Source organism: Idiotropiscis lumnitzeri, chromosome 6 (assembly GCF_059441095.1).
Source record: "Idiotropiscis lumnitzeri isolate Australia: NSW breed Sydney's pygmy pipehorse chromosome 6, RoL_Ilum_1.0, whole genome shotgun sequence".
Classification (NCBI taxonomy): Eukaryota; Metazoa; Chordata; class Actinopteri; order Syngnathiformes; family Syngnathidae; genus Idiotropiscis; species Idiotropiscis lumnitzeri.
In genome coordinates, this window is record NC_142396.1 from 8769956 (window position 1) to 8787510 (window position 17555).

Genomic DNA, 17555 nt, shown 5'->3' on the forward strand with positions numbered 1-17555 from the left:
AATAGCAATGGTTTCATTCTTGCTGTACCTTCGGCCAATGGGTTATGCAGTGTAAACACTTTCTGCCAACAAACCATTCAGCATTTTCTTACAGCTACAACAATACAGCGGGCCTCACAATAGGAGCAGCTTTGAAACTCATAGCAGGACCAGCTCTGCACACGCGTGCACTACTACGGGAGGCAGGCCAAAATAGAGGAGCTTTCGTCTATACATCCTGTGCTCAGCTTTACCCTTGGTGGGCCGCAGTCCCAGGACGAAAAAAAACATTTGCACTGGGACTGGACTAAGCTAACACTCACACCTCTGACAAATGAGCTCTTCATAAAAGACAGCCAGGTAAATTGGATTGGAGTTTGCTACATTTAAACATGTTTTCTCATTAAATGTCGTATTAAACGTTTTAATAATGCAAATGTAAATATATGATATAAAAGTGCATTTTATTGACATTAAAATGTATAGTGCGGGAATTATAGAAGTCTTAAAATGTTGTTAGTTTAACAATGCCGCTTTAAAATGTGCATCAAATAGGTGCTGTAAAATATTATGTGCATTATAATTGTCATAAAATTAATGGACAATGTCTCTTAAGGTTGCATTAAAATAATCCAGAGCATTGCAGGTGGCTTGTGAGAGTATAAATATTAATGTACGACTTTTTTTATGGTGCATCATTTTCTTATTGCAATAAATGTGGACATGAATCTCCATTTGCATCAATTCAAATCAAATCTATTTTAAAAATTATCAATATCTGTGGGGGTCGTAAGTTAGACCAAAATGTGCATGGTGATGTTTTTTTGCTTACAGACGTGAAATCATAGTTGTGTGAGTTCTGTCAGCCTCAGCAAGATGAGTTCACAGGCCATCGAGTTTCAATGGGGGAGTGGAGTTGTGTGTTTGGGATGAAGGACCCCTCAGTGGCCATCACATGCTTCTTGCCAGAGATGGGCTACTGGCAGGCCTTGATTTCAGGAAAAAAAATTGGTGGTGAATTTTTAATTTTTTGCAAATCCAAAATATTGTTGAAAAACGCGGTTAATATTAAATATAAGTTTTCCTCACCCCCCCCAAATACCCAAAACATTTTCTGAGGGGGCCCACTAGGAGGCGCACTCTAAACAGATATTTTGTTGTAATGCTTTTGTTCATTTTCATTTAAAATACAATACAATTATAGTATTTTTTCGCTATATACTATATGTATTTTTTTTCTCTGATGAGGCGATGTTACCAAAACACTCCATTCATCTCCTCCTGGTCTGGCCCCTCTGGCAAATTTTAGGACCCATTGTGGCCCACGAATCAAAAAGTTTGCCAACTCTTGATATATGTCGTGTATTATGTGGCAGAAGTGGACAACAAGCAGACCGCAAGGGTGCTGAAGGCTGAAGAATACCATGTGGTCTGGCAGTGCGCTCACCGTTTGCCATGTGCTTGTGTTGGTGCTGTGTGTGTCTGCGACTGAGGACTTCGACTGGACAAAGAACGACCACGGCTCCTTCTATTATGGCACTTTTCCAGCTGGTATGATGATACGTATTTCCCAGTGGCGGGCCGTGCACTTCACACCTGGGCCTTCAGTGAAGTCCTACTTAGTCCTACTTGAATAATTCCCCCTCATAATACCGTCATTTATGACACCACGGCTGGAGAAATAATATACAGATGAACACTTACACACTACTAAGTGTTGCACGACCGAGCTACTTCTTCAAAGGTCCGTCAAGAAAATGGCCTCGCAGGTGAGTCTGCAATTAAATCCGCACTTTTCCCTCCTTCGGCCATCGTGGTTTAAAAAAGCAAGAAAGAATAGTGCGCGCTACTGGTATTGTGAAACCTGCCTAGCAACACAAGCTAGCGGAATTCTGATTGGATAAAAACTCTCACCTAAAAATACAACGTGAGATCAACGTGAAGAATATGATCTTTTTTTTGTTTTTTAGGCCAGTAGAGATAGCCTTGTAGGCCTTGACGGCCCGCCACTGGTATTTCCACAATTAGCATAGAAGATACAGAGAGCATCTTATAGTCATCTTCATTGGGACTACAAATTTAAAACCATTTTGAGCAGACCTTGTGTGATTATCAGCGAATGATCGTTATTGTTTTTGTCTATCAGGATTTTCGTGGGGTGCCGGCAGTTCAGCCTATCAAACAGAAGGAGCCTGGGATAAAGATGGAAAAGGCCTGAGCATCTGGGACGTGTTCAGTCACAAGAGGGGCAAAATCCAACAAAATGACACGGGGGATTCGTCTTGTGAGGGTTACTATAAAGTCAAGGTAGGGGGATCCAGAGGTTATGACAAGTCACATTTCACAACCAAGTAGTTCATTGCTTCTTATGTTGGACAGGATGACGTGTCACTGATGAGGGAACTCAAGCTTAACCACTATCGATTTTCCATCTCTTGGCCTCGACTCATTCCCACAGGCATCAAGTGTGAGCCACTAAAATGAGCGACACATACATTCTCCCTCTGCTTCAATCATTCATGTAGAGGGGAAACTGACTGATGGCTGAAATTTCCCATTCTCTTCATCACAACACACACACACACACACGCACACACGCACCATCAGTGGCAACTGTAAAGCTGACCTGAAAAGAATGGAACAAAAGAACACCGATTGCGTAATTTGTAAAAGTCATGTGATGAATTGTATTTTCTAAAATTGAATTCACAGCTGATCACATTAATGAAAAAGGAATTCAGTACTATGACGATCTGATTGATCACCTGCTGGGGAGCAAGATCACTCCCATTGTGACTTTGTATCACTGGGATCTACCACAGGTTGGTGAACATGGAATACAAGCAGAGCCACCCAAATAATAAATGCCCTTATTCAGTCCCTTCATTTTCTTTTTTTTTTTTAGGTCTTACAAGAGCGATATGGCGGATGGCAGAATATAAGCATGGTCAACCATTTTAATGACTTTGCCAACCTGTGCTTTGAAAGATTTGGCAACCGAGTCAAGTATTGGATTACATTCAGTAATCCATGGGTAATCTTGCTTCGCATTCCGTCGTATCGTATTCAACCGTTCTGCTGTATAAGGCCTGACATATTTATCTTTCTTATCTAGTCTGTGGCAGTGGAAGGTTATGAAACAGGTGAGCATGCTCCTGGACTGAGGACGAGAGGAACTGGTGCATACCGAGCTGCCCATCACATTATTAAGGTACGACAAGTGGTGCTTAATCTGGTTCTTAACACCGAAACTATCACCTTGTAATTATAGAAACCATCTACATATGGGCTGACACTAAAGATTATTTTAATAATTGATTCATGTTGATGTTGGTACACCGTGAACTGGTTGCCAGCCAATCACAGGGCACACAAAGACAAACATTCATACTCACAATCACACCGAAGGACGATTTACAGTGCTCAATTAACCTACCATGTTGTTGGAATGTGGGAGGAAACCAGAGTACATGGAGAAAACCCACGCAGGCATTCCAAAGTACAAGCAAATACTTCATTTTGATTCGACACAAAAATGATCAGTCTGCTTTGATTGAAGCTGTTGAGAAGCTGAAATGAGAAGGATAAAAAAAATACAAAAATAATCTCAAATATGCAATATTGTTTCCCCACAGGCTCATGCTAAAGTTTGGCACACGTATGATAAGCAGTGGAGGCCAAAACAAAACGGTAGACGATCACTCATTGAGCACACTGTATATTTCTCCCAATGCATTTTTTTTAGCTCCGCCCCCTTGCATTTGCAGGTCTTGTGGGCATCTCCCTGACAGCAGACTGGGGGGAGCCTGTAGACATCAGCAACCAGAAGGACATCGAAGCAGCCGAGCGATACGTGCAGTTCTCCCTCGGCTGGTTTGCAACGCCCATCTTTCACGGAGACTACCCTCAAGTGATGAAAGACTTCATTGGCAAGTTGACAGTTTACTGCCAAGCGCAATTGCAATTACTCCAGAAATGTCATTTTTACATTTAGTTGTATTAACTCAGGACAGAGCCACATTTGTTTGAAGCTACGCACTTTTTAGGTGAGCAAAAGTATTGGAACAGATATTAAATTCAATTCAAGTGACTAAAATGTAGATGGCGCAACATTTAGTTTTTGCATCATCAAGCTTGCCACGCGCTGACTTCCTGACTGTTGCATCCTTCATTCAAAATATTTTTCCAGGACTTTACTGCAGCCTCTTTCACTTTTTCTCTGCTTCTGGGGGTTTCTCCCGTCAATCTCCTCCTCGGGATGTGAAATGCATACTCTATTGGGTTAAGGTCCAGTGATTGGCTTTGCCCGTCGAAGACTTTCCATTTTTCTCCCCGATGAAGTGTTTTGGCCTTTCCATCACTTTTGGTCGAGGTTAATCTTAGTCTCACCACTTCACTTTTTTTTTTTTTTTTTTGCAAACTCCATTCTGGCCTTCTGATTCTTTTTGCTGATGCGTGGCGTGGTATGCATATTATGGAATGATAGGAGTATGGTCTGTATTTCTTATCACAAGCTTCTTGAAGGAGAGGATTGTTATACCTTCACCCCTGCGCTGTGGAGGTTGGCAGTGATGTCACTGACTGTTGTTTCTTCGCAGCTGTCACACTGTTTCTGTCATGAACTGCTAATTTGATACCCTTTGGCTGACCTGTTGGATGTCGGTTGCTTAGTACACCAGTGGTTTTTATTTTTCAGAACATTCCAAACTGTTGAATTGGCTATGCCCAATGTTTGTACAATAGGTCTGATTGATTTCCCTCTTTTCAGATTCAAAATAGTTTGCTTTTCTCCCACAGACAGCTCCCTGGTCTTCATGTTTGCTTAACAGCAAATGCAGTTATTGAATCATGGCCATCTAATGATTAAGCAAGAGACCAAAAAAGGCAACAACTACGCATCTAGAAGCACTCATGAGACACATGTTCCAATACTTTCAAACAAAAGCTCTGCTCTGTCCTGAGATGTTGAACACACATACCATGAAATACAAGATGGAATTCTGAACTTTTGTCTGACATTCATCTTTTAATCAGAAACCCAAATGTCTTCAGTGTACCACAAAAAACACAAAATACCTTCGCGTCAGTCCTGCCTGTATAATAACCGAGAGTGATTTGCGTGCAGGTCGGAAGAGTGTTCAGCAGGGTCTCGGGGCATCTCGCCTGCCCACGTTCTCTCCCCAGGAGAAGAGCTACATGAAGGGCACTTGCGACTTCCTGGGCATCAGTCACTTCACTACACGCTACATCACCCAGAAGAATAACCCGTCGGGCCGCGGCACCAGCAGCTTCTTCATGGACCGCGACTTGGCCGAGCTGGTTGACCCCCAGTGGCCTGACCCCGGCTCGGAGTGGCTCTATTCTGTGCCGTGGGGGTTCAGACGCATGCTCAATTTTGTTAAGGTGACTGGTGCTGAACGTTTCAGCTCACGATATTTAGACCAAAAAAGAAGTACTGATTTAATTCCTTTTTTTAGACTCAGTATGGTAACCCAATGATTTATGTGACTGAGAATGGAGTCTCTGAGAAGATGCAATGCACAGAGCTGTGTGATGACTGGAGGATACAGTACTTTAAAGACTACATCAACGAGATGCTAAAAGGTGAAGACGTTAAAGCGTTTTTTTGGTTTGTTTTGGAGTCATGCATTTGGCAGTGAACTGAATTTCATTCTCATCCTGCGCTCAGCTCTCAGAGATGGCGTGAATCTCAAAGGTTACACCGCATGGTCCATGCTGGACAAGTTTGAGTGGGATGAAGGCTTCAGTGAGAGGTTTGGCTTGTATTACGTGGACTTCAGGAACAAGAACAAGCCTCGCTATCCTAAAGCTTCCGTTCAGTTTTACAAGCGCATCATCAGCTCCAATGGATTTCCCAATCAGAGAGAGGTAGGAGGCACTCACTATGATCAAATCAGAGTCTAATCATTCATCACTCATCATTACTCTGCATATGTAGACCTCAATGTATTATTTAAAAAAAAAAAAAAAAAAAAGAAAGATTAATCGAACATTGTCTGTGTCCAGTCATGCGCAAAAATGAAGGGAAAAAACTGTATCAGCACTTCCGGTTTGTTTATTATTCGCGGTTGAAAAATTATTTTATTTTGAAAAACTTTTGGTTGGTTACATCGGTCCCTTAACGGATGTCAATATGCTAATTGTCTCGGTCGAATTACGCTAATATGAAACCCACAAGCTAGCAAAATGAGGAAGACTAAAACCATGATTTATTGCCCTCTGTAACGCCCTACGTTTTAGAAGCTACCTACCTGTCTACAACTGAAGAAAGAATAAATATCGTACCCTAGTGCGAATCCCACTAATAAATGTTCGAATTGTGCTGTGCAACTTCACAGGTTGAGAACTGGAGGAGGAAAGCTGTGGAGACATGCTCATCAAGTAACCAGCTTCTTGCTGCAGGTCAGTCTGCGATTAAAAAAGAACAAACCAAAAAAAAAACATTGCTATCACTAACAACTAGCTGGGGTAAACAAATTAAGATTCCGACCTAAAATATAAAACTTCAGAGGTTAACTGTTCATTAGAACACACATTCTGACTTTATAGATGTGACAACCCTTTTGCACGTTTAGTGTGGTTCTGTAAACAAAAAATGACCTTGGCAGAGTTAAAGTAAGCTTAGGCACTGGAAATACAAAATCGAGCAAAGGAAATGTGAGAAATCTTCTTTGTTTGCCCCCTCAGCTAGAAGAAAAGCAACGGAACATGCAGAAAAGCCAAGGGTTTGGCCTGTGCATGATGAAGTTTAGAACTTGATTGAGGGTACAAGTCTTCACTTCACGTGTGTCGTTTTGTGATCTTCCGCTTCGCCATTTTACTAACTTGCATGAAGTGTGTCACCTAATCAGGATGAAACATTTGGCCATATTTCCGGGTTCACAAAACAAGATGGCTATCGAATAGTGATGACATTTTGCCTGGTGGTGGTGCATAGCTGCTTATTTCAATAGTTCCTAGTAGATGCTTGCAGTTCTCAAAGGGTTATCAATTATTGTTAATCAACTCTGAGTTATTTCTCTTTTTTTAATAGAGGATCAGCGGAGTACTGCTGCCAATATTCTAAGACTTATACATGGTAAGACACCACCTGTGCTCAAAAGTGCTAAGATAAGGACGATAAATAATATTAAACATTTTTGAAAAACTCAAACCCTTTGAGTGCTGCGACATTCTTTATTGGCAGCGTCTAACCCAAGGTATGCTGTTAAGTTTCTAAAATACTGTCTTCTTTACAGACCCGCTGACCAGCCACATGGAGATGGTAACCGAGATCGTTGTTCCGACTGTGTGCACTCTCTCCATTTTACTGAGTGCCATCTTCCTCATGTTCCTGCTACAGAGGCGGAACTAAACGCTGCAACATTCACAACCCCACAATACACAACCACTCAGAGAAGAAGTGAATCAGATATTTAATGGATTGTGTGTTCACATAAAAACATTCTTTTTGATTGAATTTCAATTTGATGTGGAAACGGTGTTTGCTATAACAAAGAAATCAGCAAATTTTGGAATCTTCCCCGATTAAAACATTGCTGTGAAATACCCTCACTGTTTTGTTTTTGCTTCAAGGTCGTTGAAGTTGCCAGGAAACAAAATGATTCCTGGGAGGTTTGTGAAACGAGAATGAAAAGAAGCATCTATTTTATTGCTGTGTTGTGTAAATTCAGGCAAAGTTGACAAGGCTGCAGCACACCAAGGTGGAGAACCACACAGACTCATTCCTATCATTTTCCATGATTTCATTTGGATGATCTAAAAGTGAAGAATGAAAAATTATGTTATATAAACATTATTTGGTATTTCCAGTTGGAAGTGTTTGGGTGGACAAAACTCACCACCTTCAAAGATAATGTGATCCACAGCTGGTCTGTTGCTGACTTGTAAGATTGTCTTGACTTTGTGAGGCCCTTGCCCACTGGACACTTCCACTGCCCACACAACTGGAAGCTCACTGTCGGAAAAACATGAACAAATAGAAACACGGAGACTGTAAACCCACTGGACACCACAACAGGGTCATCAACACAGCTTAAATGCAGTGATTCACAAAGTGTGGAGTTAGAGGTCATCAGGTGTGCAACAAATCATAATAGCCGATTATACTTTGCCTGAAAATGTGTAATAATAATTTAAAAAATGTTTTAGCTTTGCGCCCATCAAAACAGGTCTACATTTCACGGTAATTACAATTGTGCATACGTTAAGATGGAATCCTTATTAATTTAGCATAAATACTTTTATGACATTTTTGTTCAGTGCTGATATGAGATTGTTCCAATGCCCAGGATATTAAACACCCAAAAATGTTATTCGATTAAAGTGATGGTGTTACAGTATTTCATTCGATACAATTAGCAATTGCTGCACGGGATTCCGCTTTCTCTTTAAGCCAAAACATGCTATCACGCAAACAAACCAACTACTTTTTCTATCCCTAGTGCAGATCTAACTAATGAAGCGGCTATGGTGGAAGCTTAATTTCTTACTTGCAGATATATTTAAAACAACAAAACATGAATGAAAATGAAACCAACGATAATACAGCACTTTTCAAGTCACGGGTGCTGCATTTGAAGTGAAAGTTTGGACATAATGGAGCAGGTCTTGCGCAGACAGCTGTCTTCCTTACTTGTGGTAGAAATGGGTGATCATCGCCGGTTGGATTTGCAGTTTGAACTCATGTGTCTCATCATAGGGGGATGTTTTGTAGTGCTGTAAACCCGACCTAATGGAGAAGAGCATGGAGTAAAATTTTAGCAATGGGTTTAAAAAAAAAAAATGTGATTCGCAAACTTGACTTACAGTGTAAGGAGGAAAAGGCTGTCAGAGGGCATATCAAAGAATGTTCTGCAGGTCACAATTACTTCCACGAGATGGTGCAGTTTCCTCAGGCGGACAACCTGCTCCTGCAGATCCACCTCTGTACTCATGTAATAACGCTGTGCGGAGTCAAACATATACTCAATATCTGCTCTACAGCCAATGGCAAAATGTCTTCGAGCTTACCAAGTTGTTTGGAGTTGTCAATTCTTCCCCTGTGGAAAAAAAGATGGAATACCGTAAAACACAATGCCTTTCCTATACAACTTCTCACACACACGGACAATCCTTCTATATAAATAACTGCAAGCATTTTTAATGGCTGACGCTGGTCTTCTTCAGAAGACAAATTCAGACTGAAACAACATGGCCTTTGCGGATTGCAGCCGGGTAGTGCACTCTATTTGGTCGACACAAACCAACATCATCAATAATAACCATCTGCTGAGCACAAAATACTGATTCCAAGTGTTGTTTGGAGTGTACCAATGAGGTAGTTGAAGAAATCTTTCCTCATCTTGTCCAGGCCCATTTCTAACAACATTTGGACAGGCATGAGGCCTGTAAGCGACACATGCCCCATCTTCTGGTGGTACGACTGTAGGATGAGTTTGCAGAGAGAGCTGCTGCTGTCTCTGTGAATCTGGTGGCAATACAAATAATATAAATGACAGGGCATTCAATGACACAGCCTGTCGTTTCTCTTTTTTAACCAGTTGAGAGAAGCCTCACCCATGGCTTGATGTAGCCGTTAGTCAGGGCCTCGATGACCAATTTCAAGCTGTCTCCAATGTCTTGATAGGAGGCAACACCTGAAATATGTTTATTTACCGCTGTCTGAGTTGGGTTACGACCACATGAATCCCGGTTTCTCTAATGACGGAACTGACTCACTCTTTCTCATGCGAACCCACAGCTGCTCCGCAAAATCCAAATCGCCTCGTTCCAAGAAAGAGTTCAAAAGCGGAGGGCCAGTTTCTGGGTCTGTCTTTAAAAACAAACAAAAAACATGATAGACAGCACGGGGGGGACATTATTAATCCCACTCAGTGGGTGAAAATGTGCTACAATGTTAGAAGCAGCAAAAATGACAAGATAATTTTAAGTTATAGTTCACTTTTATGTTTGAAGACCCATTTTTATTCTTTGGCTTTCGACCCAACATGAGACTGCCACATTTCTGCTTATTAATGTATATGTTAGTACCATTAATTCATTTTTCATGTATTGTTTTCCCGGACTTTGTTGTTAATTATTGATATTTTATGTTATACTGAATTTTTGTTACAGCTCTAGCTGTTGTGAAATGCGCCATATAAAGAATGTTGTATTTCATTGTATATTTTCATTGACCGATGAATAGCAAGTGTATACCTTTTGTTTTTAATCCATTTTTTTTTCTTACGGACACACAAAAGCTTATCAATAGATACTTTCTGAAAATACCCCCCCGGCTCTACTGTACCTGTGTTGGTTTTGAACCATGCTCCCTCTGTAACTTTGTGATGCTCTGTAGGTCTTCAAGAAAATAAAAAAACAAATAAAACATTATTATAGGTAATCATGCAAAACCTGTAAAAAATAAATAAATAAATACCTTCAAGGTATTCCTTGGTCAGTTCCACTGTAGACTTGCTTTCCAACGGCTCCAACCACTCCACCTCACCCGTTCTTAAACCTTCAGCAAGAATCTGAAAGAACAAAATAAATAAACAAACACAGGAAGAGTTTAAAATTGAGGGTGCCAGAGAATTGAACTGTTTTTCACACCAACAATTCAGTTTTGAAGGTAAGAATCTCCATCATGAATGCATTTATAGTGGATGCCCGCACTGCTATCTACAGCACTGAATTGTTAAAACACTCTTATCTGTGGTGCGTCAAACGTATCCATCCATTCGCTGCACGGCTTATCCTCAGCCACACAGCAAGTACAAAACATTTATTTTGCTTTACAGGATCGTTGATAACATGTATGAAAATTCTCCATAATCACCTGAAGAAACTGCAGCTCCCTGAACATCTCAAACATGGGGCTCTTTGTGTCTCCACAGACAAGTTGAATATTCTGCAACATTTTAAATGGTTTGTTACCAAGTGTCCGTTACGGTTTGAGAGCAGGTGGCATTTGAGTGTAAATTCAGCTTACTAGTGTAGCTGTAGAGGACTGCGGGGGTGTCTCGAGGACCTTCTCGACATGGTTCCACTTGAAATCTACAGTCACACTGCTTTGTGACACAATTGTTGTGTTTTCAACCACAGCGGAGCCAAGCATGATGAACCGAGCGCTTCCTTTAATTGACATCTAGAGGCAACCAAAAAGGAGTTAACAGAAAGCACCAAGTAGAATAGTAGGATGTTGGTTTACCGTGGATGGGTGGTGTCGTTTCTTGTGCTCTCGTTTTAGCTCGTTTAAAGTTATGAGTGCACTTTTGTCCACAGGGCCTAACAGTTACATTGGATTTTTTTTTTTAAAGTCACATTCATTGTTACATTGGTTCATTGTGTCTCAAGATGAATTAAGCATTTCATCCATATATAATACCTGTGCATGTAACAGAGTATAACTTGACACCAGACACTTTACTGGCCACGCAGAGACCTTCAGCTCCAAACCAGGTTGTACGAACTGGATCTGTCATGTCACATCGTATCCACAGAGGTTGTAGGGCAGGATCATCCACAGCATGAACATTGCCATTTTGAGATAGCGTGTACCAAGACAGCAGCTGCCTTAAAAATAAAAACAAACCGGGAGAAAAAAAAAATTCTGTTACAATAGACCAGAGGGCATTACAATGATGCCTGTAGGCAAATAGTCACCCCGAAGGACCACATGAGTAGCCCGGCGTGTACCTGTTCTATAAACGGCTCACCAGTGATAGACATAATTTCCTAAGAATGAAAAAATGTAAACACTTGCAGAAATGTATAGAACAAAAGTGATGCGTACCGATACAGATTGGCTTCTTAATACATTCAATCGATGTAGAGAATTAAGGTACTGTGAGAAAGCAGTGACATGATTAGTGACTTCACATTTGTTGTTTCAGAAATGTGTATCAGACTGGGAGCACTTTCCATTAATCAGTACACAAGAAGTAGCATTTGGTTTAAAAAAAAAAAAAAAGTTGGTGACCCTCTCATGAGATTATTTGGCTAGATAAAATATGGTTTTATAATTTGGGGTCTTGTTTAAACGCAAGCACCTTGCTTTTTGGATGGTGAGAGGGTGTGGTGCCAGTTCAGTTTCACGGGCAGCTAACACAAAGCTGTCTATGCAGTTTGATTTCTCAAGCGTCGATTCATCGTCAGAGTCGTTTAGTTTAGGAACCTATGAGAAAACAGAAATAATACACAGGATTAAAAAAAAAAGTTAGTTTGTTAAATTTTTGGGCAAACAACAGAGATGTTCGTGATATTGAGCGGTTCTCACAGCTTTTTCACAAATGAAAACTTCCTGGTTCCCGTAGTCCAATAAATTCAGAACTGCAATTTTATCGCCATCCTTTTTAAATATTTGGATGTCTTCCTGAAACAAGATGTACTCACAACTCAATAAGAAAATGACGAGAAAACTCAGCCTCGTCAGAAAATGCAATTACCTCATAAGTGCAACCATGAATGCTTTTATCGTCTTGAAGAGTCCTATAAACAGAGAACCACGAATAATATTCAACGCACTTCACAACGAACGGCTACCAAAACAAGGCTTATCGATTTCAACATTCTAACAGCGCATACCATCTAACAAAACATAGTACTCACTTGAGTGTACTAAAAAACTCTTTCACACTTGCTAAAACCTTGGTGGCCATTAGTGGGGAAAAGGCTTTTATTGCGACTCCAACTTGGGAGCTGCTGTTTTGATTTCGACTGTCGCGCGCTCTGTAAGTAATGACGTCACAAGGTCAGAGTTCAACTCAGAGTAATACTTTCAAATAAATAATGAGGAAAATAAATAAATTATGGAGAAATATATTCAAGAAAACCGCGCTGTTTTGCGTTAATTTTGGAAATTAATCTACTATATAAAATAATACCGTCATGTTCCGAAAGTACTTCCGTTTTTTAAGGCCACGTTCGACAACATGGCGTAAAGAAATAGTTCCTATAAAATGCACCATCGTAAATGTACACGTTTAGATCTTCAGAATGTAAAATCATAAATCAATTGCTTAAATAGCAATATAAAACGTAATTTATTTTATATTTTGTCGTTGTTACAACTTCTTTGTTAGCGTTTGGCTTTTGGCGGAAGTGGTTTCCTTTCGGCGGAGGCATAAACCTTTATGGGTGAATTACTGACTTGAGTGACTTCCTTTTTTCTGTGGCCGCCATAGCGAGAGGAGCGTGGTTCCCGGCGAGCCGAAATTCAAATAGCGACTATGGTGAGGAAACACTTGTAATCCTATTTGTGTATTGTATGTGTCAAGTTATTTTCACAACGGCATCTTCATCTTACCAGCTAGTATTGCTATTTACATTTGTATATCAACTTTCGAGTGCATTGCTCCCTGCCACAGCAAGTAGCACGAGGAGCCATTTTGAACTAGCTAGTCTCATTGTGACACGTGTGTCGGCTTTTTCCGTAACCCTTCCGTGGAAATCAAATAATTCACGTTTACAGTTAACGTTAGTCTAGCCCCCTGGTGACCAATTTTTTTATGTAGTTTTAGAGTTATATTTGTGTCATGGCTATGTCTGAACGTAAATGCGGTACGCGTTTGAGGCCTGCGTAGTTAGGCTAACCTCTGTGGGCTAACAGGCCCCGTTTGGTGTATTTGAAATATGCACGTAAAAGATAGCTACGGTATTCATTCTGCGAATTAAGTTAAAACTGTCTTTATTGTTTGGTAAACTGGATTAAAGTTTCAAGTAGGACGATTACGCGGAATCTTATTGCATCCATTTGATTGCCATTAACCCATTTAATCCCGATTTTTTTTTTTTTTCATTTCTGTAAACATCAAAGTAAGGTGTCATTTGGTTGTCCTTTCAAGTGATCAAAAGTATTAATTGTGAAAAAGCACAACTGCAATGTTGTCATGACCTAATCCCAAAATATCAAGAGCGTCACTCAAAGGGAATCTACAGAAGAGATTACTTGGATACAACAAGATATTTGTATGTATAGAGAGCTATGTGTGCACCAAGCTACAGTGCTCTATCCTACAGGTCACTATTGTGACCATGCATATTTTTGCTCATTTTGAAAACACCAATCACTTTTGAACGATTGCAGATTAATATATAATTACCAAACACCCTAAAAATAATGTGTACTGAAAATCATTGTCCTATGAATATTTAAGCATACTTTGCTAACCTTTTTTTTTTATGAGTTCTTGAGGCGGTCATTTTCTCAAAGGGCAACCAGGAAATAAATAACTTCGGTCATGTGACAATTTATTCCAAACATGCACCACTACATAAACATCACCCCAACACTGTATTCTGTCAATATTTACTTAAAATAATTTGAAAGATTGCTCGGTATTATATTTAGAGCCCTATGAATTCAGTTACTCTTGTTGATCACAATTGTAACCGGCGGGCTGAAATGGAATGAATGAAAATCTGCATAATGACTTGGTGTACTCTTAATATCAAATAGCGGTTGAGGCTAAGTAATGATTTTTCGTTATAGGCCTGTGCCCGACCCCTAATCTCGGTTTACTCCGAGAAAGGAGACTCCTCAGGCAAGAATATTGTCCTGCCTGCCGTGTTCAGGGCTCCCATTCGCCCTGATGTTGTGAATTTTGTGCATACCAACATGCGCAAGAACAGTCGCCAGCCCTATGCAGTCAGTGAGCTGGCAGGTGAGTGCAATAAACACCTGTCATCACCTCATGTAAACTTTTTGTATCGTGATGTTAACACAGTAACCTGTGTATTTTAGGCCACCAGACCAGTGCAGAGTCCTGGGGTACAGGAAGGGCTGTGGCCCGTATTCCTCGTGTGAGAGGTGGAGGTACTCACCGTTCCGGCCAGGGTGCCTTTGGAAACGTATCTTTTTTCAATGTGACAATGTGCTTCTTCTAGGTAATGGTCACACGTGCGCTGATGGTGTAATTTGCGTCCGACACTGTGTCCAGTGACAGAATGCCTGCTGTCAAATACTGACTCAGTTGACTGATGAACATTGTTTCTGAGCATTCAAGTGTAGTATTTTAAATACTGTCAGTGATTGCGTTATAATCTTGACTTTTCTACAAGATGTGTCGTGGAGGACGCATGTTTGCCCCCACCAAGACCTGGCGCCGTTGGCACCGTAAAATCAACACGACCCAGAAGCGTTATGCCATTTGCTCTGCTCTGGCTGCGTCTGCCATCCCCGCACTCGTCATGTCCAAGGGTGAGTTTATACCTCAAATGGATCACAATCCTTAATTTATGATTCAGTACATTGGGAAAGTTGTCACCACTTGCCATGATGGTGTAATTTGCGTCTGACTCTGTGAACAGTGACAGTTGCCTGCTGTCTCAATGCTGTCTCGGGGTAGTGATGTGTGTTTAAATCTGAGCAAGTTCAACTAAAGTTTAGTTAGTTAGTTTAGTTACTAAACCCTTTAGTCGTGGAGTGGTGTGCCAAATGTTGACGTGACTTTCTCAACAGGACACCGTGTTGAGGAAATCCCAGAGGTGCCTTTGGTGGTCGAAGACAAGGTTGAGGCCTACAAGAAGACGAAAGAGGCAGTGCTCCTGTTAAAAAAACTTAAAGCGTGGAATGACATAAAAAAGGTAGTCAAAAGTTCCAAGAGTTTCATTATTTTACACAATGGTAAAGAAATAATCGTGGAGTATATCAATGTGCTCAACAGTTTTTGCCGTGCTCTAACAAAGATCTCCCTTTATAGGTCTATGCCTCTCAGCGCATGCGTGCTGGAAAGGGGAAAATGCGTAATCGTCGACGCATTCAACGCAGAGGGCCTTGTGTCATTTATAACCAAGATGCTGGTGTCACAAAGGCATTCAGAAATATTCCTGGTAAGTTTTCATATTGTTGATGCTAGAAGTGGTTATGAGCAGTTTCCAAAAAATCTTCAAAGGCTACCGTGTGTTCCTTGTTTTTCTTAGTGTAGAGCATATGCAACACAGTCCAAGTCACTTGGGCATGTGTGCTGATACACATTCTCGACCCAAATTCTCAACTTTTTTTCCTGAATGTGGGATCCCAACATACCTTTTTATACGGCCATAGGTGTGGTGTGGCAGTTTTTCATACCAAATAAACCAAATCTTTTCATTTCATTTAACTGGTGCCGCACAGATCGCAAATGATTAAAATTGCCTTGCGACTAGAACAGTACAGGCAAACTTGTACGACCTCGAATGGACCCTGACGTGAATGTGCATTTACTACCAGGGAGCCGTGACTTCCTGTTGAGTGTCTCTTGATGAGCGCACGTACAATTGGATGAATGGACGCATCCGATTAAGCTCCTGTTTTCATTTGTCATGACTGTCAATTTAAATTCAGATTTTTTTTTTTTTAACCCAGTACCGATCTACTAAAAATTGTGATTGGTTTTGATTATCACTAGATGGCATAATGCGGGATGTGTGAAGTTACACTTCTTCTGCAGGAATCACCCTCCAGAATGTCAACAAGCTGAATCTTCTCCGACTTGCCCCCGGTGGTCATTTGGGTCGATTCTGCATATGGACCGAGAGCGCGTTCCGTAGACTCGATAAATTGTACGGCACCTGGCGGAAGCGGTCGACCCTCAAGGCCAATTACAAGTGAGTGTGGCACAGCATTGCAGCATAGTTGTTCTACTTACTGTGATGAGCTTTCCTACTTCATGGTCCGTGTTTTTGACAACTGTGATATGAATGAAGTTCTGAGTCTATTAAAGCCCTCAATATTGATTCAATTTTGTTGTAAATTTAACAAACTAACGAATAGTCCTTCCTTATTAGCCTGCCGAAGCACAAGATGACCAACACCGACTTGGGCAGGATTCTGAAAAGTGAGGAGATACAGAAAGCACTGCGTGCACCCAGGTAAGTGAACGTTGCTTTAAAAAAATAGTTGTTGGTTGAGGGGGGGCTATGATGATACTCCCACTTCGGTCCGTGTTTCTGATTCCTGATAAGTGTGAAGTTCTGAGCAATACACTAAACCAAGAACTCAGATGTAATGGTATATACACGTGGCATTAAGAATTTGCCTCCTCCTTACAGGAAGAGGATCATCCGCAGGGTCCTGAAAAAGAATCCTCTTAAAAACATGAGAATTATGTTTAAACTTAACCCTTATGCTAAGTCGGCCAGACGTCGAGCGATTCTCCAACATGACCCTACGGTAAGAAACTGGCAATCACTCTTAGAGCATGGACCTTGTAATTTAATCTTACAACATTTTGGTTCCAACAGATCAAGGCGAAGATGCTCAAACCGAAGAAGAAGCCGGGAAAGAAGGGAGCGCCCAAAAAAGTCAAAGTCAAGGCTTAAATTTATACCTGACTGGAGTTCACTTAACAATAAATAAGTTTGGTTCAAATCAAGAGTCAGACATCTCTTTAACATTTTATACTAGAACTAAATACTGTAGAAAGCAATGTATTCTCTGGTTAAAGAACTCAAGAAGGAATTGCACTACCAAACTATACGAAAGTAAGAAATTTTGTGTACCTGTTTAGAGTACTCTTCAAAGGAAGCACAAAGTTAACAGGTGAGCCGCGTGCACGTTAACAGCAACACGTAGAACAGGGTTTTATATG

At 40.8% G+C, this 17555-nt stretch overlaps 3 protein-coding genes and 4 non-coding genes across 10 annotated transcripts; 6 read left to right on the forward strand and 1 right to left on the reverse strand.

Moving 5' to 3' along the window:
* The first annotated feature begins 19 nt into the window (after positions 1-19).
* On the forward strand, positions 20-7550 carry lctlb (lactase-like b). Of its 4 annotated transcripts, XR_015844107.1 has the most exons (16): positions 21-339; positions 1356-1530; positions 2126-2286; positions 2359-2446; positions 2692-2801; positions 2885-3013; positions 3095-3190; positions 3615-3669; positions 3747-3908; positions 5105-5382; positions 5457-5583; positions 5669-5868; positions 6339-6402; positions 6688-6765; positions 7034-7078; positions 7239-7338. XR_015844107.1 is itself a non-coding variant. In XM_088298926.1 (15 exons), the coding sequence occupies exons 2-15, from the start codon at positions 1404-1406 to the stop codon at positions 7352-7354; spliced, it is 1758 nt and encodes a 585-aa protein (XP_088155052.1). In that variant the 5' UTR covers positions 20-339; positions 1356-1403; the 3' UTR covers positions 7355-7550. The 4 variants fall into 4 exon arrangements, 3 of the variants coding, with proteins under 3 accessions (XP_088155052.1, XP_088155054.1, XP_088155053.1); XM_088298926.1 differs by lacking the exon at positions 6688-6765 and having other exon boundaries at positions 20-339; positions 7239-7550; XM_088298928.1 differs by lacking the exon at positions 7034-7078 and having other exon boundaries at positions 7239-7550.
* On the reverse strand, positions 7422-12719 carry zwilch (zwilch kinetochore protein). Its single transcript, XM_088298931.1, has 18 exons — positions 12595-12719; positions 12432-12474; positions 12263-12358; positions 12036-12160; positions 11372-11559; positions 11195-11271; positions 10976-11131; positions 10823-10894; positions 10424-10517; positions 10292-10344; positions 9721-9814; positions 9559-9638; positions 9313-9469; positions 9013-9041; positions 8809-8945; positions 8636-8731; positions 7842-7957; positions 7422-7758 (listed from the first exon to the last, which is right to left on the reverse strand). The coding sequence occupies exons 1-18, from the start codon at positions 12642-12644 to the stop codon at positions 7670-7672; spliced, it is 1752 nt and encodes a 583-aa protein (XP_088155057.1). The 5' UTR covers positions 12645-12719; the 3' UTR covers positions 7422-7669.
* A 330-nt stretch (positions 12720-13049) lies between these two features.
* On the forward strand, positions 13050-17335 carry rpl4 (ribosomal protein L4). The gene is made up of 10 exons (XM_088299248.1): positions 13050-13217; positions 14477-14648; positions 14729-14835; positions 15046-15184; positions 15446-15570; positions 15687-15816; positions 16416-16572; positions 16753-16836; positions 17017-17137; positions 17209-17335. Exons 1-10 carry the CDS (start codon positions 13215-13217, stop codon positions 17284-17286), a joined length of 1116 nt encoding a protein of 371 aa, XP_088155374.1. The 5' UTR covers positions 13050-13214; the 3' UTR covers positions 17287-17335.
* On the forward strand, positions 14886-14984 carry LOC148335087 (small nucleolar RNA SNORD16). Its single transcript, XR_015844177.1, has one exon. It is a non-coding gene; the product is annotated as a small nucleolar RNA SNORD16 (small nucleolar RNA).
* On the forward strand, positions 15256-15355 carry LOC148335088 (small nucleolar RNA SNORD16). The gene has a single exon (XR_015844176.1). It is a non-coding gene; the product is annotated as a small nucleolar RNA SNORD16 (small nucleolar RNA).
* LOC148335089 (small nucleolar RNA SNORD18) lies at positions 16610-16681 on the forward strand. The gene has a single exon (XR_015844172.1). It is a non-coding gene; the product is annotated as a small nucleolar RNA SNORD18 (small nucleolar RNA).
* Positions 16880-16946, forward strand: LOC148335090 (small nucleolar RNA SNORD18). Its single transcript, XR_015844173.1, has one exon. It is a non-coding gene; the product is annotated as a small nucleolar RNA SNORD18 (small nucleolar RNA).
* Positions 17336-17555: the final 220 nt, after the last annotated feature.

What these genes read in the sequence shown, in the direction of transcription:
- lctlb (XM_088298926.1), top strand. Translation starts at nt 1,404, where the DNA reads ATGTGGTCTGGCAGTGCGCTCACCGTTTGCCATGTGCTTGTGTTGGTG. An exon ending in AGGGTTACTATAAAGTCAAG is followed by an intron (nt 2,287 to 2,358) that starts GTAGGGGGATCC and finishes TATGTTGGACAG; the next exon opens with GATGACGTGTCACTGATGAG. An exon ending in ATCACTGGGATCTACCACAG is followed by an intron (nt 2,802 to 2,884) that starts GTTGGTGAACAT and finishes TTTTTTTTTTAG; the next exon opens with GTCTTACAAGAGCGATATGG.
- zwilch (XM_088298931.1), bottom strand. Translation starts at nt 12,644, where the DNA reads ATGGCCACCAAGGTTTTAGCAAGTGTGAAAGAGTTTTTTAGTACACTC. An exon ending in GAGTTTTTTAGTACACTCAA is followed by an intron (nt 12,475 to 12,594) that starts GTGAGTACTATG and finishes CTCTGTTTATAG; the next exon opens with GACTCTTCAAGACGATAAAA. An exon ending in ATGGTTCAAAACCAACACAG is followed by an intron (nt 9,815 to 10,291) that starts GTACAGTAGAGC and finishes TTGTTTTTAAAG; the next exon opens with ACAGACCCAGAAACTGGCCC.
- rpl4 (XM_088299248.1), top strand. An exon ending in CGCACTCGTCATGTCCAAGG is followed by an intron (nt 15,185 to 15,445) that starts GTGAGTTTATAC and finishes CTTTCTCAACAG; the next exon opens with GACACCGTGTTGAGGAAATC. An exon ending in AAAGCACTGCGTGCACCCAG is followed by an intron (nt 16,837 to 17,016) that starts GTAAGTGAACGT and finishes TCCTCCTTACAG; the next exon opens with GAAGAGGATCATCCGCAGGG.